This window comes from Castanea sativa, chromosome 11, assembly GCF_040712315.1.
Source record: "Castanea sativa cultivar Marrone di Chiusa Pesio chromosome 11, ASM4071231v1".
Taxonomy (NCBI): domain Eukaryota; kingdom Viridiplantae; phylum Streptophyta; class Magnoliopsida; order Fagales; family Fagaceae; genus Castanea; species Castanea sativa.
The window spans coordinates 57,545,168-57,567,714 of NC_134023.1; the positions used below are offsets into that span (position 1 = coordinate 57,545,168).

The window sequence follows — 22,547 nt, forward strand, 5'->3', positions numbered from 1 at the left end:
CACTATATACTTGTTTTCTCTGTTAATTGGTTTCATCTTTCCTTTCTTGGTAGGTTGCTGATTCTGTTCTTGAAGACTACATATTTGTTCACCTTGATAACAATTATGACAAGTTCAATCTGCTCATGTTAGCCATTCTCTCTTTTACCTCTTATGTTTCTCTTTCCCAACACAATGGTGCTGCCTTTTGTCTCTCAGATTAATTTGTATTTGGCTTCTTTTCCTTAGCTTTATGCTGCAGAAACTTTTCTCACTTATAGATCAGACATCTGTTCCAGACAACTCAGACTCCTTGCAGAATCAGGAAGTCTTACTCCCTGGTCATCTGATTACCATTTATCTCAAGGTAAAAAACTGAACTGCTATGTTCCATAGGAAGTTTTCTAGTATAAGGTATTTGCAACCATTTTTTTTAATTAAATGCACTGCATCCATATCATTTTGTTATCTTCTACTGTTTGAAGACTCAAGCTTTTGACTACTCTAATTCCACTTCAACTCAAACAGATTTCCTAACCTGATCAAGTTGTAATGTCTATTGGTAACAACTTAAATGTCTTTTTATTTGGGGAATGTTATACTTTTTATATGAGAACGTTTATCTTTTATCCTTCCTTTGTTTGATGTGGGATTTTGAATGATGTGTCTGTGTCCTTGCAGCACTTATTGCAATGATGTGTTTTTAACATTTTGGTTAAAATATAGTGGTAAGAAATTCACAACCTTGAATATTAGAATTATATGAACTAGTCTTGGTATAGAAACCCAGTGCCTATTATGCAACTGTTATCATCTCTCTCTTTATACTATGTTGTCATCTTTCCTGGCATATCTTTTAATAAAATATTCATTTATGGATAAAGGAACATTCCATCATTTTGCCATCATATGGGCCTTGAATTTGTGCCATACTGCTTACTCATATTAATTTATCACTATATTTTGCTCATGCATTGTACACATGTTGGCATGGTCATCCTATGAAATTTTCTTGCATTTTATAATGATTCTCATGCCTGCTAATTTATTTTTTTTGCAGCGTTTTATGAGTTTTGGTTGTATATACTGATTTTTTGACTTTATATATTTTGTGATTTCTAGGAAAAGCTAGAAGATTGGCTGCGCAAGGCAAAAAAGTCTCTTCAAGATGAGATCAATAAAAAGAGCAACATCAACAACAAGGGCAGCAACAACAAGAACAAAAGTTTTGATTTTTGCAGCTGTATGTTATATTTTTGAGTACTTAAAGAATTGCCATCTCTGTTCTCCTCTTCTTTTATATTCCCCTCTCTTGATTTCATTTCCATATGAAATGTGTCTCAAATGTCAGGGCAGCATCACTTTTTTGATTCTTCTTGAGATGCTTGATCTTTGTAATTTTCCATTCATAACAGTTGGGGTATATCTTGTTTGCTTCCTGTGTACTTGGGTGCATCCCTTTTGCATTTAATTAATGATTCATTTACTTAAAAAAAGTGTTTCAATAAGTGTAGCTAGCTGTGGATGTATTCTTTGGATTATTGTCAGGGCTGATAGGGATAGATTTGTGGGTTATTCAATATGTTGTTGGAGATGTTTTCAGAGTGAGATGTTGGCATAATGTTTGGTGTGGAACTCAACTGTTGAAGGTGTTATATCCCAAATTGCTTTCTTTATTTGTGGAGAAGGATGTTTTTGTTCACTCCTGTTTGGAGGTGCTGAAGAGGAGACGCTCACAGTTTGTGGATATTAATTTTGACTTGATCTTATGATGAATTAGAAATCATTTGAATTGTTCTTTGATACCTTGTATCCCAATATCCTAAGAGGTATGGGCCAAGATAGATTGAATTGGAGACTTAAGGGATGACAAGTTTGATATTCGTTCCCATGAGGCTTTAAGATGCTCTAATGTAGTGGCTTTTCCTTGGAGGAGTGAATTGAGTGCAATGCTCCCAAAAGATTGGCTTTCTTTCTTTGGATTGTAGTGTGGAGCAAAATACATACGTTTGATAATCTTATGAGGGGGTACACCTTTGGTAAATAGGTGTTGTGTGTCCAAAGATAGGGGTGAAACAAGTGGACAGCTCACTAATTCATTGCGTTTTTGCTAAAGGGTTGTGATCCTCTGTTTTTCCATGCTTGGAGTTCTTTGGGTGTTACCTTAGCATGTTGTGGATATGTTCACTGGGTGGATGGTTGATGTTAGTTTTCATGGTAACTCATTTGCTTGGATGATAGCTCCATTGTGTTTAATGTGGGCTACATGGAGGGGGAGGAATAACTACATTTTTAATGGTGTGTGGATTTCGGTTGTGGTGTTGGAAAATTAGGTTTTCAGTGTTGTTTGAGTGGTGCTATACACTTGGAAATTATGATGAGCGTTTGATTGTAGACTTAATAGGCTTTCTTTCTTAGAGTGCCTAATCTTTTATCTCTTTTTTTGTGTGGGTAATTTTGAGGAATCTTAGTATTTTTGTCTACATTGTTTTTAGTGCAATTAATGAATAATTTTATTCTGATGCTCGTTGATTATATTAAATCATCAGACATTTTTAGTTTTATGGCCATAGTTGTCAGCTTTTTTTGTGTGTTTTCTCTCTCAATTAATGCCTAAATTTGGTTTTTAAGAAGAAAGAAGTTAAACACATGTTGATAATCATCCTTCCTTTTTAATTGAATTTGAATTGCTGTTTATTGATTCTTTAAATGCAGAGAAAATTGTTTATAATTGAATTACGTTTTTATGGTTGCTTCTTAGCATGTATCGTAATTGTTTTTATCATTGATATTGAAATGCAGCCTAAGGAAGTTTTCTCATCATATAATTTAAGGATTTATACGATGTATGACTTTTTTGTTAATTTTTTTTTCTTTTTATTGTTAAGTTATACACGCACCCAATTTTGAATTGCGAACTCTCTCCACTCATTATTTATGGGAGGATGAAGTGCCGATTGAGCTAGAGCTCATTGGCAGTTTTTTATACTGATTTCTCCCAATTTTTTTTTGTATACCTGTCATGTTCTCCTCTGCTTCTTCTGTGTGCAGGAAAGGGGAACACTGTAGATGCAATTAAGGGTTTAGAGCTGTTAATGTCTTAGAGGTCTAGCCTTGGTGCGTGCCTTACACCAAGAGCGACAGGTCATAGGTATGAGCCTGGAAATCAGCCTCTCAAAAAAAAAAAAAAATTTGGGGATAAGGTTGCTTATCACCTCTCTCAAACCTCACAAAAAGTGGGAGGTTTGTGCACTAGGTACGACTTGTTAATGTCTTTGCTTATTTTCTTGGAGGAGTTGTGGGGGCAGGACAACCCTAGTAGTCTCGCCTCTCTGCTTTGTGCATGTGCTTGGTATTTCTTTCTTTATCCTCCTTTGTTTGAGGAGTTCTTTTTTCCTTTATCCTTGTTTTGCGCTTGGCAGATGGGGGTGAGAGAGTAAATAAAAAGATGGCGAAGAAGAACTAGGCTGATTTAAGGTGTTCTTTTTATAGCTAGTATGTAGTAATAAGTGGTCTTGGCTCTTGACAAGTTTGTACTTTTTCCTTGGTCGTGGAAATGTTGCCATTGATTTGGCGGTGAACACTTCTTCATATTGATGATTAATCGATTGTTAAATATACAATGAAACTCCTCCACTTGAAAGAACAAGATTGGGGGGGGGGTGGTCAAGGTCACGGGCCAATTGTACCTTTTTAACTTATTAATAAAAACCATCTCCTGGCATCCTTTTTCATGCAGTGCAGGAGAACAATACCATAATAAAAGGTTTGCTTATGATTGATTGTTTTGATATTATAACACTATCTTCTCATTTGAACATTAATTTTAGGTTTACCCTGAAGTGAATTTATCAATTTAGACATTCAGAATTTATCTTTTGATATGGTGTTCTACGTGACTAAGTAAATAACATAGCATGCCAAGACCCTTGTAGCACATTGGTATTTCTTGGTTTCCTTGATAAGGAGAACCAGGGTTTGAATCCCTCTCCCTTACACTTGTTTTAACAATTGAAATTATAAAAAAAAAAGTAAATAACAGAGCATGCATTTTGCTTATAATATTGCACAGAAGGTTATTTATATTTTAATTTCGACAGTATTCTTTCACTTATTATTTTACTCATTAAAAAAAATAAAGACAGTATTCATTATGCGTTGTTATTCTTTCATGGATAATGCAGTAGCTGATGTCAAGAAGATTTTGGATAAAAATCCTGTGAAGCAAATCAGTTCTTCTGTTGAAAACTTGTTAAAAACTGGAAGACTGATTACACAAACAGGTCTAGATTTGCAGCAGGTATTGACTTACTGGTGATCATTTTTGTCCTAACATTCATAAATTGAACTGTTTCTTCTTCATTCTCTGTTCGTGATAGTTTTTGTTTTTGCTCAGCTCTGTTTGTTATAGTTGTCATGCATGAAAGATAGATCAACCTAAACTTTCAGTTGCTACTTAACAAGGTGGAGTGTTCCATCTTGCTAAACCAGTTATACACATCTTGCTCCTTGTTGAGCCCATTAGGAGATTATGCTTACATACAGTGTTACATGGACTAGGGTACAGTGCAGGGTGTGAGCAAGTTGTGGTGTGTGACTCTTCTGGTGCCCACAATGTAGGATATGGAGACTTAGCCTTGACCAAAAACAATAAAAAAAAAGAAAAGAATATACATGTTATGGTATAAGTCGATGTTTTTTTGGATTGATTCCCATGCACACACATGGGCTCAGCCAAGAAAAAAGCTATAGCCCAAGTCAGTGTTTGGTTTTTTGGTTGAGTCTGTGTATGTGCAAGTTATTCTAAACATGGATGACTGTATTTTTGTGATTTAAGCCTAACTACGCACTTACACAATTAAAAAGTGAAGCAATGTGTTCATTGTTTGGTTGCAGCTATGGAATTAGAATGTATAGTTAGTAAATTTTGTTTGAAATATTGAAGAACTAATTTTGAAAATGAATGACTAAAAAAAAAAGAAATTCTGATATTCTAATATTTGTTCGGATATTCCTATTTAAAATTATAATATTTTTTGATAAGTAACATAAAGATTTTATTAAAAAATAACACAGCCCAGTACATAGGAAATGTACTAAAGGGGCAAAAACATCAAGAAATCAAGTTACAATGATCAAGCAAAACAGGAAGAATAAAACAAGAAAAAATGGTAAAACTAAACATCATTCGAGAAGAGTAAAAAAGACAAAAGACTTAAACTCAAGATTGGATCGTTTGCAACCCCAAAGCTTCTAGCATTCTGTTCCCGCCATATACACCACATTGTCTGCAACACTTAAAATTATAAAATTTATAATGATGATTTTAATTGCGCTTCTTTTTTTAATGAATTATTGACCCATACAAAAAAGAAGAAGAAGATGTTTATATTAAAATTTAAGTCAACTGTTTGTATTAGTCAATTCTATTATGCTTTGCTAGGTTTTTGCCATTTCTAACTGAGAGTTGGATCTATGAATGGAGTTCTAATGAATTCTAATCTCGTGTTGTGGCATACAAATTAATGTAGATGGTCAGAGCCCCATTGGTCTAACCGATAGATATTGCAATATGCCAATTTCTCCTTTATTGCCCCCATCCCCTTTCTCTTCTTCTTTGGATATTTCTTGTCCTTCAAGGTTATACCTCATTTCGCCTACTTCTTGACTCTGTAGAATAAGCCAAATTTTACCATTAGAAAAAAAATGTTCACTTCACCTCTATCAGGTGCTTGTGTGGGCTTTGTGCTTTGCGCCTAGGCTCCAAGAGGCATTTGTTCTTAAGTTTGCCTTGTGCTTTTATCAACATTGGTCCCAAGTAGCCTTGGAATAAGAGAATTAGTTTTGGGGCACCTTCTAATGGTCAAGTAAGTGCTGCCATGGTTTCCATCATTGGATCTTAAATCGTGTTGTACATTGTTTTTCTCTCTAGACCTTATTCAACTCATTACATGAGCATCTGGCTTCCTAATCATTTTGAGCAAAATAATGATTCCATTTCCTATTTTAAGTACTAAACTTTTATTAATATAGATGCGTTGCGACTTTATTACATAAAACCTTCTGTTTGCTTGGGAAACATAATCGTTTATATGTAAAATATCAGAATGATGAAAATAAATAAAATCATACTGTTCACTTTTATCTGGTTAATGTTGTTTCAGTAAATCTTTTGAAAGTTTGCTATTTAAAAAAAAAAAAATATTAAAGTAGGATTATTCTTTTTGTATTTTGTTTTGCTTTGCTAGAGGGCAGGCTTTACGGTTCAGGCAGAAAGGCTTAATTTCTTACGTTTTATTTCGCATTTTCGTGCTGTTCATCGAGGGGCTTCATTTGCTGGACTTCGCACCACAACTGTGCGGAAGTTGCTACCTGAGTATGTATTTATTGGCTAATGTAATCAGTCAGTTAACATGTATTTCATCTTGTTTTATATATTTTTATATTTATTTTTGTTTGTAGATCTTGGGGTTTTCTTTGCCCTGTGCACACACCTGATGGGGAGCCATGTGGCTTGCTGAATCATATGACTAGCAACTGTCGTAAGTTCACATATTTGCTTTTTAATTTTTTTTTTATTTTTTATAATGGAATTATATATTTCTTAGATTCTATGTCCTTTATCTTTATGACTAGTATGGTGCCATCCTGCCCATATATGACTGATTATGACTATTATATGATACTACGTATAAATAATGTTGGGAGTGATATGAATATGTTATATATCATATTGTTGAATTAACTATGTATTTACCTTTTGTGTCTCGTGATTTTTTAAATTAGAAGCTTGATATATAGAATTGGGTTACTTTTGGATGCCTTGTTTTCTAATTATGTTAACATTAAAATTATTTATTTATTAAAAAACTAATATTCAAGATGATGTTTGCAAATGAGCTATAGTTCAAATAGCACTTGGTTCTCTTCCAATAATGGGATGGAAGTTTGTTTGGTGTTTGTTGGGTGATGCCTCAGATGGTAGTGGATTTGTTGGATTGTTGGACATGCAAATTCAGGTGTCATCATAATGTAGTTATTTGGAGGCTTGTGCCGCATTGTTTGATGTGGTGTATTTGGCGGGAACGGAATTCTAGAAGCTTTGAGAGTCGTGAATGGTCCATGATTGAGCTTAAGTCTTTCTTCTTTTTTACTCTTCTCGAATGGTGTCTTGTTTTACCATTTTTTTCATGCATTTCCCTTCCTATGTTGTTAGATCATTGTAATTTGGTTTCTTGATGTTTTGCTTTTTTGTACATTTCTTATGTAGTGGGCTGTGTTTTTATAAAATTTCTTTATGACCTATCCGAATGAATGTCTAAGAAGAGTCTTATACTATCTTATATTTTTCAGGAATTACATCTTTCTTTGATTCTCAAGGAAACATTAGAGATTTTAAGAAAATAAGAAAGACTATTCTCAGTGTTTTGATTGCGGTTGGAATGACACCTTCACTGCCAAAGCTAGTTCAAGCTGGCCCTCCTGAAGTTCTTTCTGTCCTTTTAGATGGTCGTGTTGTTGGTTCTTTACCTTCCTCTATGGTTGAGAAAGTTGTTGGTCACTTACGGAGATTAAAAGTTTCAGCTAATTCAATGGTTGGTTCATGTTAAATTTTCCTTGCCTATTCTTCCCATATGTTCCTTGGATCTATCGCTAACATGTGCATACTATATATGTGGCAGATTGCAAATGATCTGGAGGTAGGATATGTTCCGTTGAGTTTAGGTGGAGCATACCCTGGTTTGTACTTGTTCACATCTCCTGCCAGATTTGTTCGGCCAGTTAGAAATATTTCAATTCCTTCTGAGGAAAGTCAGAATATTGAACTTATTGGGCCATTTGAGCAGGTCAATACATGATTTTCAAATGCATTTCCTACCTTCAAAATTTTTAGATGGATTTGGGTTTGGGTCATCTGCTGAACTTTTTCACAGCAGATAGGCTCCACGAATGAAAAGCTAATTCATTTTATTATCTCATTTTAGGTTTTTATGGAAATAAGATGTCCTGATGGTGGAGATGGTGGGAGAAGAAATGCTTTTCCTGCAACTCATGAAGAAATCCACCCAACTGGAATGCTCAGTGTGGTTGCTAATCTTACACCTTGGTCAGATCATAATCAAAGCCCACGTAATATGTACCAGTGTCAGGTATTTTTCTTTTCCATTATTTATTTTCAATTTGTATACTTGTGCATGTTGCTCCGTTTGTTTTTGAAATCTCTTTCATTCAGTTTGTCACATTCTTCTTTATAAATTGTAGATGGCAAAACAAACAATGGCTTTCTCTTCACAAGCAATTAACTTTCGTGCAGATCAAAAGCTATACCATCTTCAGGTGAAATGTCATTTCTTTTCTTCTTTTATTTGTTTGTGAAGAGCTGTCCTCAGTGCAGCTTTGCTAATTTAAGTCTCATAAAGGTTATTATCTAGTGCTGGTCCTGCCTAGCTGGGATCTTGGGAGGGGTCATCACATATTAATTTTCATAGGAGTCCATGATTCCTTTGGGCGATCCAAGATTCCAGATAAAACTTTTTCTTTTAATTTTTTTATTTATTTTAGTGTGTGGTTATTAGATTATGTGGTTTTAGTTTGGGAATGAGTGTCTGATAGTAGAGTCTCTGGTGATTGAATAAGAGATGAGGCTCAATCCCTGCCTACCCAAAAAACCGATTGGTGTCTTGTTCTAATGATAGAGCTATTATCAGGAATAGATGCTATAAGTTGAAACTAAAAAAAAAAGAAAAGGGAATGGGTGTCTTATTTATTTAAGTATTTCGAAGGTTAAAGCTATGTTAACAGTGGCTTTTTTCACGTGGACAATGTCATTGGGAAAGATTTAGTAGTGGACAGTCTTAGTAGGGAGAATGGATCATCTTCTTCACTAATGTTTTGCGTATTTGGGAAGGTCATAATAAAAAGAATTTGAATATTTGGAGGGAGTGTATATGAAGAGTATGAAGGTGGAGAGATCATTTAGCTACCTCTTGATCGATTGAAGTCCTTGTTGATTTGTACCTTGTCTGATTGGTCTTGTGCTTGGGTTTTACTCATTGTAGTTCATTGTTGGAGTTTCAAAACTTTGTTCAATTTTCTATATGATTCTTTGTAATGTTTAAGATACTTTGTGTTCATCAAGTAATCTTCTTTTTCAATAAATACCATTACTTATTAAAAAAGAAGAGAATAGAGGTGGGTGGTACACTTTTTGAGGAGGATTCGGAGGTGAGGATCAAGTGCTGCAATTTTATGAGTCTCTGCATCAAGAAATTGGGAGCTGTAGACCTAGGGTGGATGAGCTAGACTCTACTTCTAAAAGGGAGAGTGAGAGTCGAGAGCCTTGGAAGGAATGGATTCTACAGGTTGAGGGATTTACAAGGAGAAAAAGCACCAGGACCATATGGGTTCACCATGGCTTTTTTTCCAATTGTGGTGGTAGGTGATCAAGGCGGATGTATTGGCATTCTTTGAGGAGTTCCATGAGCAATGCAAGTTTGAAAAATCTCGTATTGCATTCATCCCTAAGAAGAATAATGCTTCAAATTTCAGGGATAGGAGTGTTTGCAAAATTTTGGCAAAGGTGTTGGCAAATAGATTGAACGGGTCTTGCAAATGCTAATGTCATAATCACTAAATGCCTTTGTGGGAGCTGGGCAAATCCTAGATTTGGTTCTTATTACTCCTTAATGCTTGGATGGCAAGGTTAAAAGCAATATTCCATGTCTTATTTGCAAATTGGACGTTGAGAAAGCATAAGACCATGTAATTGGGAGTTGCTACTTTACCTCTTGGAAAGGAAAGGGTGTAGGGGAAGATGGAGAAGTTGGATTCGTATGTGTATTTCATCGGTTTGGTTCTCAGTTCGAGTGGATGGGTCCTGCATGGTTTCTTTGATAGGTTGGGGGGATTGAGACAAGGTGATACTTTTTCTCATTTACTGTTCATATTTAATTCTGGAATAAGGAGGTACTAAGTAGGATGTTGGGGAGAATAGATAAAGGAGGTTTAATTAGGGGCTTCAGATTTGGTACAACTACACAAGAAGGGTTGTGTGTCTCCCATCATTTATTTGCTGATCACTCTTTGTTGTTTTGTTGCCGATATTGAACAATAAGAATGGTGTTGACTTGCTTTGAAGCAGTAACGGGTTGAAGGTTAGTCTGAGCAGCAGTGAGATGGTGGGCAGTTGATAACGTGACAGTGCTTGTTGATGTTATGCTGTATGGTATGGTCTTTATCGATGACCTATCTGGGAATGCCATTGGGGGCTTCCTTCAAATCAAATCTGGTTAGCCTGGAGAAAGAGGGACCTACTTATTACCTTTCACCGATCCTATTAGTGTGGCTAATAGGATTGGGAGATTACAGAGGCATTATTGTGAAGTGGCATGGGAGATGAGTTCAAACATTATTTGTTGGTGTTTTGGGATGGAGGATGTGTGCTTATGGAGACATGTAGTAGCTGTGAAGTATGGTGAAGATTGGGGTGGATGGAGTACAAAACTTGTTTGATGAACTCATGAATGTGGTTTATGGGAGAGCATTAGGATTGTAGATTCCTAATTACTCTCATATTGACGTTGGTAATGGTAATTGGGTTTGGTTTTGGCGTGGCGATCAACCTTTGTAAGACTTTTTAAGCCTTCTACGACTGTTCTTTAGCTAAAGACAAGTCGATGGGCTCCATGCTGGTGAGGCAAACTGTGGGGGGTAGGAGGAATTGGAATGTGCGACTTCAAGATTTTAATGATTGAGGGTTAGACATAATAGCTGAATTTCTCAATCTGCTTGATTCCAATATCCCACTTAGGATTGGAAATGATGTGACAAGATGTGTTGGAGGTTGAGCAGTGGAGAATTTCATTTGTATTCATTCTGGAGGTTGGGGGAAGATCCTCATGTGTGATGATCGTATTAAGTGTCTTTACATGTTATAAGGGTAATGTTGTATGTGTAGGTGTAGCGGGGTGATGGTGGATAATCTGTTGTTGCATTGTTTTGTTTTGTTTTTTTGTTTTTTAAGTAAAGAAAATTTTATTTAAAGTCATAGAATGGAGTCACCCAAGTATACAGGAAGTATACAGCAGGGGGCCAAATCAATCAAATACACAAGTTACAAGCATCCATCAAATCATATACCGAAAAAATAGAATGACTTCTTATGATAGACATCCAATTTGATAGTGTTTTAAAAAAGAAAAGTGTTAATCCGATGTTGTCGCATTGTTTTGTTGCGTTTTACTTGTGGAGTTTTACCTTTAGATCTTTTGGGAGTTGGTAGGTGTTACTGGAAAAGGTCATTGACCTCTTATTTGGTTGGAGAAATGGAATTGGCAACGTTTGTTGGATGTCTGGAATTTAGTTCTGTTCTGTTGATGTCAAAAATTTGGCGGGAACTAAATCACCGTATGTTTGAAGATGCGGAAACTACAGGGACTCAATTTTTAGCTTTGTTTAGCGGTTCTTTATTTAATTGGTCTCGAGCATTGGGTTCCACTCGCACAATTTCCCTCCCAAAATAAATAGAATTGTTCTCTGTACAAAATTTTGTTTTGTTTTGTTTTTATTTTTTAGACTCCTATGTGCTCTTTACACATGGAATAGTCTCTTTGCAATAAAATACATCTTGTTAAAATAAATAAATAAATATATAAAAATTGGAGGCAGAGGTAGTTAGATTTGGAAGGCTATACTTTTATGGATTGTATGACCACTTTGGAAGGAGAGATCAAAGCACTAAAGCTGCAATAATAAACAAAATGTAACAAAGTTTGAGCAAGGAAAAATCCTGTTGCTGCCATCTATTCAAACAAAGTTATAAAAGGATGTAGTTACAGATCTAAGATGGGTCTTTCATACCCTTCAAATCTGCAGGCATTCCTCTCCCTATAAATACATGTCATCAAGCAATGAGGGATTGCCGTTTAAATCTCACTATTCTGTTGTTGGCCAAAACATATTACCAGCAAGCTAATAAATCAAACACCCCTCTAGGAAGCACCCACTGAGCCTTAATGAGGGCAAAAATCATATCCTACAACTCTAGCAAACAGACAGTGAAGAAGCAAGTTATCAATTGTCTCCTTATCCAGTAGGTGCTAATGTAGCTTATTGATGTGAAAAAACATATTATTGTGATAAAATAATGATATTTTAATCTTCTATCTACATTTATTGTGCAAGGTAAAACCTAGTGGCCTTATATATACTAGAAATGAAAATCCATCTCATCTGAATGGATCTTATGGATTGCCTTCATAAGTTATTTTCTGTTTATCCTGTGTATTGCTATCGTTTTCTCTCATTTCAGTTTTTAGATTGAAAATATTTTGAGGTATTTACAGACTCCTCAAAGTCCCATTGTTCGCACGAGTTCATATACAAAGTATGGCATTGACGAATACCCATCAGGCACAAATGCAATTGTTGCAGTGCTAGCATATACAGGGTAAGATCTTCAAGCAATCCCCCCCCTCCTCTCCTCTCCTCTCTTTGCTCTCCTCTTTTTTTTTTTGGTAACGTCTTATTAAAAAAGGAATATCTCTATGAAGTTCAGGTACGACATGGAGGATGCCATGATTTTAAATAAGTCATCTGTGGAGCGTGGGATGTGTCGTGGACAAATATACCAGGTTTGCTTCTTTCTCTCCTCCAGGTGCTACTTTGACAGGTTAAATTTTCTAGGCATATTCCATTGCAATAAATAATAGCTCTTAACATAGTATATCGCAATATATAGTTGAACTAAGTCTCAAAACAATTCAAATTGGGGGTTGGCAATGGATCTCTGTCAATGGCAACGAATCATCATATATTGCAATATATCTTCATAATTTCTTCTACTTTGGTCTTTTTTCCCCCTCCTTTGGTCTGTCTTATGTCCACCTGCTTTTCTGTTGGTTCAACCTTTTTGTTCCCTCAGTGTGTCTTTCCCAGATATATGGATTCCTATACTGAAGTTTTAGAATAGGCAATTTGTTTTTTCCGAAATGAAAATTTTCTCATTAGAGTTTTTCTATTGAAACTAGTTCATTGGGTCTATAGCAATTTTGCCTAATAATCATCTTGTTTGTTCAGAATGAGTTGGGCTTGAAATTTGTGTCAGTGATTTAATCATCCTTTTGTGTGTTCATTTTTAATCTACAAGTATATGCATGTATCACTGTTTGAATATATGAGAAAAATACTTGCAAGAAAGTAAATGTAAACAATTGTTAAGGGCTGGGTTACCTGGTTAATATACAAATTTTTAGTGTTATTTCTATTACAGATTGTGATGTTTTGCTCTGATTGATATAGATGCAGAACTTTATGGTTTTTCTATTTGCTCATTCTAATTACCTGATTTCTGGGCAGACCGAAACTATTGACTTAACTGAGCAGAGCAGCAGGTCAGATCATTCCCAGAAAATATTTCGAAGAAGTAATGTTAATAAGTCAATGCATTCTACTATTGATTCAGATGGGCTGCCATACGTTGGTCAGGTTGGTCTTGTCTTCTACTCGTCTTATTTAAATATTATCTTTTTGGTATTAAGGTTGACCAGCAATCTGAAAACTTTCAGACAATACAACAAAATCAACCCTATTACTGCACTTATGATGAGGTAACAAGTACCACAAGACCCTACAACCGGAAGGGTTCTGAGCCTGTTGTTGTTGATTATGTTGCTCTTGATGGGAAAAACAAGGAGCATCCTCGAAAGGTAAGTGGAAAGTATGTTTTCTGGTTGATACTTGTCAGGCAATGAGTCAAAAAATTTGAATATTTATATAATGATGATATCGTGGTTGTGGATTTTTTCTTTTGGGTCCCCTCTCCCTTATTCCTATCTGTATGCTAAGTTTAGTCTACCACTAAGAGTTTTAGGTTTTTTCTCTTTTCCAACCACTTTGATTTGAAAATAAGAGAGAACAGAAAGAAGATAATGAGACCAATTGTTATAATTTACAACATAAAAGGGATTTGGAGAGAAATTTTGGTTGTAAGGGTAGGAAGGCATCAAATTTATTTATTGTTATTTTTCCCTTTTCTCTGAATAAAAACATGAGGAATCTTTGTTTTCTCTACTTTATTTCCTTTTTTTTTTATCTAAACTATGAGGCAGGGGTTGGGGGGATTCATTCATTGTGCTACTTTGACTGTATCTGATGCTGTGGATGGTTTTAAGACAAGTTAAAAAAATGCTGTGTGCAGAGGATTAACTAATTGCACTTTAATGCATTAACAGTGCCTTGAAGAGCAGAGTGGGGCCATCTATGTTTGACTGTTCTTGGGCTTGGGGGACTCACTTCTAGTGGTTCCTCTCCCCTTTTTCCTAAACTCTCTTCTCCTTTGTAATTAATCTTCTGTTTTGTTTTCTTTTTCTCTTATTTTTGGTTTGCTTTGTGCTTTTCATGCATAAAGTTGCTCCATGAATATACATCTTTCTTACTTATCAAAAAAGAAAAAAAAAGTGCAATGCATAGAAAGTGATGTACTCTTAAGTTTGTTCAGATGGAATTTCAATATCTAAGTGTATGTGTTGATGTATACTGTTTAAGCAAATGGTTCTAGATTAGCTCAACAAACTGTTATGCTCGGGTACCTTAGACAACCTTTAGCATTGCTTCCACTTGCTGTAAAACCCTTCACTCCACTCCCTTACAAAGACTGTAGGAGTCCCAACAAGGTTCAGTAATTCAAAAGCGAAAAAGGAATTCAATTCCATGATTAGATATTTTTCGAAATTTAAGTTCTGCAATCAGACAAGTATTTTTGAAAGGACTTTGTGTGTGTTATATCAACCAATGGTTTTGAGGTTGGCTTAAATGTTAGGAGGTTGAGGGTGGAAAAGCATGGTTTGGTTGTCATTGTAATATACAGATATAGAATGCAATCCCTTTATGCTTCATGTGATGTATTTGGAGAGAAATAAATGCTAGTTACTTTGAGGATTGTGAGAAATCAGTCTTGGACTTGAAGCTTGTGCTGTTGAAGACTTTATATGATTGGAATTTGGTGGCTTTCAACACATGCTTTTATTCCACTGATTTATTTGAATTTCTTGATCTTTTTGCTTTGTCTCTAATATTGTTGTATACTTCCTGTGTACATAGGTTGCACTCCTTTTTGTTTTTTCAATGAGGTTACTTATAAGCTAATGGAAGTGATAGAGCATCAAATCTACAACGTGTATATAGTGAATCATGAAGAGCAATAGGAAGACTTGGGATATGAAGATGAAGGAAAAGGAAATGATTCAAGTCATAAAATGATAACTGAATAAAGAATGGTTTAGAAGAGTTCAAACATAAAGAATTTCAGTAAGAAGAGTTCTAAGTAGAAAAAAAAAGGAAAAAAGGAGGTATATGCGTTGGATATGATATTGATTGATGTCCAATGAAGGAAAAAGGATAGGCATTAAATATGATAGTTATAGGTATCAAATGAAATGGTAAATGCCTTTGGTTGGATTGTATTTCTTGTATTTGTCTAGATGCAAGTCTATATTATTGTTTGTGGGTAAAAATTCTAAGGTTAAGAAGCTTTCACTAGTTTTGTAAAGATGCTTGTAAAGATCATAGGGACCCTATAGAGGTTGTGTGGTGGGTTTTGGAAAAGAAGTTCCCCTAAAGTATATTAAGTTGATTAAGGATATTTATGACCGAGCAATAACTAGTGTGAGAACAAGTAGATGCATCAAAAGTGAGTTTCCTATCATTATAGGTTTGCATCAAGGATCAAATTAAGTTCATATCTCATTGCACTAGTGATGGATGAACTCACTAAAATGATTCAAGAGGAAGTCCCTTGGTGTATTCTTATTGCAGATGATATAATTTTGATGAATGATACTAGAAGTGCAGTTAATGCTAAGTTAGAATTTTGGTGAGACACTCTAGAATTTGAAGGTTTTTGATTAAGTAGGACTAATGCAGAGTAAATGGAATGTAATTTTAGTAAAAATTAGAAACAGAGATGAAAGGGCGGTAAAACTTGATGGCAAGAGACATGGGTATAGTCAACTCAACTAATAAAGTCTCTTGTTTGTTGTTGAGCAAGAAATTTGAGGTTTAAACCCTGCCTCCACCAAGTAATGATTGGTGTATTGGCCTCATGTTAATGATCAATTATTATGGAGCGAACGCCATATGTTGAAATTATATTGTATCTATTAAAAAAAAAAAGACTAGATGGTCAATAGATGCAAAAGAGCGAGAGTTTTTGATATTTTGGATCAATAGTTCATAAAGATGGGAAGCTTGAAGGGGATTTGAATCCTAGGATAAGAGTAGGATGGTTGAAATGGAGAAGCGTTATAAGTGTTATGTGATTGTAGAATACATATTAAGTTAAAAGGTAAAATTTTATATGACTAATGTAAAACCAACTATGCTCTATGGTATTGAATGCTGAGCTGCTACATATTCGTAGAATGAGTAGTTAAAATGAGAATGTTAAGATGGACAAGTGGAAATATGAAGAAAGATAGAATTTAAAATGAGGAAATCCGCTTAAAGAAGGGGCGTGGCCCTTATTGATGATTAGATGAGGATAGTCACTTGAGATGATTCGTTCACGTTCAAAGGAGAGTGATTAATGCATTAGTAAGAAATAGTAAGTAAATTCAAGTTGAGGGAACAAAAAAGGTAGAGGAAGACCAAAATACCATTAGTAGAAGTCGGTGAAAACTACATGTCAATCAAGAAAGTAACAGAGGCAATGACTTTGGGTAGAATAGAATTGAGGAAAAGAGTACATGTAGCCAATCTTGACTAATTTGTAGAGAATCCATAGTTGATCTCAAAAATTTTGGGACTCAAAACATAAATGTGCGCAATAACGATGAAGAAATTTGAGCGCTGATGTAGCTAACAGTCACCTTCAAAGCCTTTTTTGTTGTAGTGGTTGTTTTCATCTTTTGCCTGTCAGATTAAAAGCTGCGGGCATTGCCTTTTTGTGTACCAACGTATGGACATTACATTCATTCCACTTCTAATGAAGGTCAAAATTTTTAGTTTAAAGAAAAAAGGGCCTTTAATTTACATGCCTTGTCTGGCTATAATATCCTCAATTTAAAATTAATTAGTTAAGCACTACAAACACTGCAGCATACATCATTACCAGTGATAGTAAGATCTATTTTATGCCTATAGCAGTTAATATAAATCTTTAGCTCACCAAAAAGGAAAAAGAAAAAAATTGATTTTTTATTTATTTATATTTTATTTTTTACGGCTTTTCCTCTTTGCTATGTGGACCATTTTACGTTCATAGCTATTTAATTAAATTGACTATACTATCAATAAGCCATGGCTTAAGTAGCAGCTATGTGCATAACTTACTAAAAAATGCTGACTATACCTATATTCTGGAATTAATGTTTTCTGTTCACATTTTTGAGCAGGCGAATATTCGTTTTCGACATCCTAGAAACCCCGTTATTGGCGATAAATTTAGTAGTAGACATGGTCAGAAAGGTGTTTGCTCCCAACTGTGGCCAGATATTGATATGCCATTTTCTGGAGTTACAGGAATGCGTCCAGATTTGATAATTAACCCACATGCGTTTCCATCAAGGATGACAATTGCAATGCTTTTGGAGTCTGTTGCTGCTAAGGTACTCCCAACAAATTGAAAAGTATAGATATATGAAATTTTGTTTCCCTAGAACCTTATAAATTAACTGGTCTCTTTATATAATATGGTGTTGATTCATAATCCCGAATGTTCTTCAATGGATCACACAAACCTTGTTCTACCTTGCCAATGAATTCTAGTTCAAATGACAGTTTCATCTCTCATAAGAATTGGAGGATAAGGTCAAGGGTTCAAAACCACTGGGTTGTGTAGCATACCAACACGAACTTCTTATTTTGTTGTGTGATTCTGTTTAGACTTGATATTTTTGTAGATTTTTCTTGTCCTTATGTGTTTTTTTTTTTGCCTACTATATTTTCTTATGATTATTTTGGAGTAGGGAATTTAAGTAACTAGCGGATGCAATTCAATATGTAGAAAGTAGGGTGATCATTTTACAATGTTTTATTTTCTGTGGAGTTTAAAAGATATGTTTTTTCTTTGTGGAATATTGAGTGCATCCCATGCTTTGTGGCATTATGTGATAGAAGGAAAATGCATTGCGGAAGTAGGTGATTGATAAGAAGTATGGAATCTCTTGGAGTGAGTCTATGTAAAAACAGCTTTGATGTGGGGAATGGGACAAGAATTCGTTTTTGGAATGATATATGGAGTAGTGATATGAGTGTGGCATGATATTCAAGTAAAAGTATCCTGTGCTTTTCCTAATTGTTGAGGATGGCAGTTTGGTTGATTATCTATAATATCAAAATGGGTGCCCTCATGGGAATGTTATATTCTTCAAAGAAATTCATGATTGGGAGCTATAATCTATTGAGCATCTTCTTGATGGTTTATATGCTATCACATACAATGGGAGGAGGAAGATAAAATGATTTAGTTCCTGCTGGAAATCATGATTTCCAGGTGATGAGTGGGAGGATGAAGATAAAATGATTTGGTTCCTGCTGGAAATCTTGATTTCTGGGTGATGAGTTACTACAAGGCATTATTTTAATTTTTTGGCGGGGAGATATTCTCCACGGCAAAGCATATGAAAATGTTAATGAGTATCCTTGAGAGTAATCCTTTCTCTTGGCAGTGCTGTGTTCGGGAAAATTTTGGCAACATATAAGGTGGGGGATAATTATTATTGATTGGTGTTATAGGTGAAAGGATTATGGGAAGTTGTGGCAAACCAATTTTTACCTTGTGAAATTACTCAGGAGATGCAGTCATTAGTATTATGCTTGTTTGGTGTTAGTTGGGGAATGCCTAACTCTTTTATTGATTCCTTGCCTTGTTGGAAGGACATATTGGCAAGAGAACCAATATTGAAACATGGAAGTCTTTTTAGTTATGCTTAATATGGTGCATATAGGGAGAACAGAATGCTCACCTCTTTAAGGGAACAAGTAGTTACCCTTAACATTAAATGAACTTGAAGTTCTTTGAAGTCATTACATGAATGTACTTCGGCCTCTATAATTGATTCTTTACTTCTAATAACTTTGAGACATGAAATTAAAGAATAGGAAAAATAAAGTTAGAGAACCTAGGGTCGGCACCTAGGCTTGCTTGGAGTCAGTACTAAGCAAACTAACCTAAACCTCTAAGAGTCAACCCCTAGGTATGGCTAGAGTTGGCACTAGACCATGGAGACAAATTCAATAGATATTTTATTTATCCAAATAATCTCTTTGATAGGTACTTTGCTTATATAGGAGTACTAAACCCCAATTCTAAGTAGCATAGGAAACCCTGATTTCAATAAAAATACAATTGGGCAACAAAAATTGACTTGCAAAATAAAATAAAACTAAATTAAAATAATTTTTTCTTTGAGGATATTGAGAAATCTCTGGCTCAGTTTTTGGATTTGTGCCAACGGACTCTTTTTGATTGGTGTCGGTGTTGGGTCTCTTTGAATGTTTTGCTCTTATGGATTTTCTTTTCTCTTAGATTAGTTTAATGATTGTTTGTTCCTCTTTGTTTCTATTTGTTCTATGTTCACTATTGTAAACTCTGTGTTTCTTTCCATCTATTCTTTTTTTAATAATATCTACTTTTTACCTATAATTTTTTTTGAGCTTCCACACACACACACACACACACATATATAGCATTCAAAAACCCATAAAGGATTCTTAAAAATTTTCACCACAGGGAGGTAGCTTACAGGGTTATTTTGTGGATGCGACACCATTTACTATTCCAGTCAAGAAAGATAATGCAGATTCTAAACCAAAAACTAGTTCTCTCGAGGAAACTGACGGAAAGACCGAATCAAAACCTAATTCACTCGTTGAGGAGCTTGGTGAAATGCTAAAAGAAAAGGGGTTCAATTACCATGGTGTGGAGGTATTATATAGTGGTGTATATGGAACAGAGCTCACATGTGAGATCTTTATTGGGCCTGTTTATTATCAGAGACTCCGGCACATGGTTTCAGACAAATATCAGGTGTGAAGTTTTTTCATTGTTATTATTATTTTTAATAATATTGAACTTGAAGCTCAAAATTTAAATATATTGTCATCTTTTTTTATTTTATTTTAAATTTAATTTAGGTTAATTTAGATTAATTTTATTATAGTGGGGGGAGAGGATTCGAACACAGGTTCTACCAGTGGGGTTGACAACTGGGTAGTGCCATTGAGCCACAATGCTCGTGGCTAGAGAAATCAATATCTTCCTCTTTCTTTTTCAGTGGTTAATTCTGTGCTTTCCGTAAAAGAATGGTTTACTTATTAAAAAAATCATATAAGCTTAACAAAGAGTCCAAATAGTGATGTATTTAGCTCATTTCAAATGGTAAGAGTGTATGACATGAGCACATGAGATCATCTTATACCTATATATGATGAGTGAATTGTAATTGTTAGATTAATCAGTGTATTCTCTTTGGACATATGCTGGTGTGCAGGTCCGATCGACTGGAACTATTGATCAGGTCACCCGACAGCCTATCAAAGGACGAAAGCGTGGTGGTGGTATTCGTTTTGGAGAAATGGAACGAGACTCCATGCTTGCACATGGGGCGGCATATTTGTTGCACGATAGGCTCCACACGTGTTCTGATTATCACATTGCTGACGTGTGTACACTATGTGGAAGCATCCTCGCAACGACATCTATCCAGCAACAAAAGCAGATACAAAAGCCAAAGAAGTTTGGGGGGCTACCCCCGGCTAGACCACCCAAAAAGGTCATTTGCCATGCTTGCCAGTCCAGTAAAGGGATGGAGACAGTTGCTATGCCTTATGTCTTCCGATATTTGGCTGCAGAGTTGGCAGCTATGAATATAAAAATGACCCTTCAGCTAAGCAATGCTGCTGGAGCCTGACAGTTGTAGCTCAGAAAGTACAGAATTGTGTTAAATGGTGCCATGATCAAGGCTTTCTTAAATGGTGTATCATTAGTTGTGCCAGAGACAGGTTTCAATATGTTGAAGGCGTAGGTGTTATAAATGATGATGATGCTGAAATCTCAATGGCTTGATATATATTGAGTGGCCACGAGAGGGGGTGTATTTATCTGTATTCTCATACCAAGAAGATGGAATGCTTTTTTCATTTTTCCAATTTTGTGGTGTTGGTATTTTTCTCCCCTTGTTCAGCTTAATGCGAGTCTAATTTATAGAAGGGAAAGCTTTGTAATATAGACTGTTTATTTTATTCAAATATAATCTGTGAGAAAATTAAAAAGTTTTTTAATGAATTCCTTTTGAGCCAATTTAAGATTGTAAGCGGTATGAAATGTCAGATTGTACTGTTTTGTTTGATTTATTCTTTTTGCTGACTGCTAAGTAAATTTCCCTTTCCACTCTGCTTCATTGTGTTGGGTGTTACAGTGCTTCGGATCCTTGCAGAGTTATGTACACAGATAGATTGGTGATACTTCAAAAGTTGATTTGCCGCGATTATGGAGTGAAAGAGGCAGATTTCATTTGGTTGGTATGGCATAAGATTAAAATGTGTGAAATTTGGTTGGGGTTTAGATTTTTTTTTTTATTTATTTAAAATTAAACACATTTTTATTCTATATGCATACCTTTTTACTTGTCTATTATTATGAATCGCATTCCTTTTTCTTATAAAAATCAAGTCTCACAATTTAGCCATATCTCTTATTGGGTGCATACATTGTAACGAAAATTTAATATCACTTATTCTTCACCATGAGGCCAAAATGAATAAGATACATACTGCCTAAAAAGACTTACAATTCCACCATCCAAATGCAATTATCCAAACCGATTCCCCATACAAAGTTAACTGGTAAGCTACTGTAATGCCACTTTGTGTTGAGCAACTGAAACAGCATTGACGAAAACCCTGAAAAAACGAAAGCATCAAACGAAAGCAACTAAGACTTTGAGTTTCATTAACAAATGAAGAAAATACAAAGGCTCTCCAAAAAATTTTAAAATCAAAAGTACATACAGCATTAAATGCCGTAGAATTTGATCATGACAGATCCAAACGATACACAACAAGAGAGTTTCTAAACTTTTCACACTTATCTCTAGAAAACAACAATACGAGTCCTGATAATATGTGTCATGAGGGTGCATATTAAGTTATCTATTTTTAGAAATATTTGATAGGTAAAACTTTTTCAATTTTCGATAAATTTTTTTTCAAAAATAGATGACTTAATGTGTGCCATTACAACCTTTTCAATTCTCCATAGAATGTTTAAAAAAATAGATGGTTTAATGTGTGCCCTTAAATCACACGTTAGTAAAATTCGTGTATATATATATATATATATTTATTGACAAAGCTGGCTGTGGTCAGCTACTTAAAGAGCAATCTTCTCTCACTCCTAGACACATCACTCCTCATAATCCACCTCTTCAGCAATTATAAAATTTATTGTAAAACAAATTGTATCAGCTGCATTATTCAAAATCAAAAAATTGTATCAGTAGCATTATTCAAAATCTTTTGAGTTCGGCCGGCACCACATCACTTGAAGATCCCACAATGTCCTCCTTTAC

The 22,547-nt window shown here is 35.0% G+C and overlaps 1 protein-coding gene across 1 annotated transcript in view; it reads left to right on the forward strand.

Annotated features, from left to right (window-relative positions):
- Positions 1-21,277, forward strand: part of LOC142615858 (DNA-directed RNA polymerase I subunit 2) — a 36,229-nt gene extending 14,952 nt beyond the window's left edge. The window contains exons 9-25 of the mRNA XM_075788768.1: positions 54-127; positions 229-346; positions 1,102-1,222; positions 4,164-4,279; positions 6,228-6,355; positions 6,442-6,521; positions 7,333-7,574; positions 7,662-7,826; positions 7,965-8,129; positions 8,242-8,316; positions 12,324-12,427; positions 12,536-12,611; positions 13,336-13,464; positions 13,545-13,685; positions 17,370-17,582; positions 19,709-20,005; positions 20,469-21,277. Coding sequence (XP_075644883.1) covers positions 54-127; positions 229-346; positions 1,102-1,222; positions 4,164-4,279; positions 6,228-6,355; positions 6,442-6,521; positions 7,333-7,574; positions 7,662-7,826; positions 7,965-8,129; positions 8,242-8,316; positions 12,324-12,427; positions 12,536-12,611; positions 13,336-13,464; positions 13,545-13,685; positions 17,370-17,582; positions 19,709-20,005; positions 20,469-20,888 — 2,664 coding nt within the window. The 3' untranslated portion in view covers positions 20,889-21,277. The remainder of the gene's footprint in view (positions 1-53; positions 128-228; positions 347-1,101; positions 1,223-4,163; positions 4,280-6,227; positions 6,356-6,441; positions 6,522-7,332; positions 7,575-7,661; positions 7,827-7,964; positions 8,130-8,241; positions 8,317-12,323; positions 12,428-12,535; positions 12,612-13,335; positions 13,465-13,544; positions 13,686-17,369; positions 17,583-19,708; positions 20,006-20,468) is intronic.
- Positions 21,278-22,547: the final 1,270 nt, after the last annotated feature.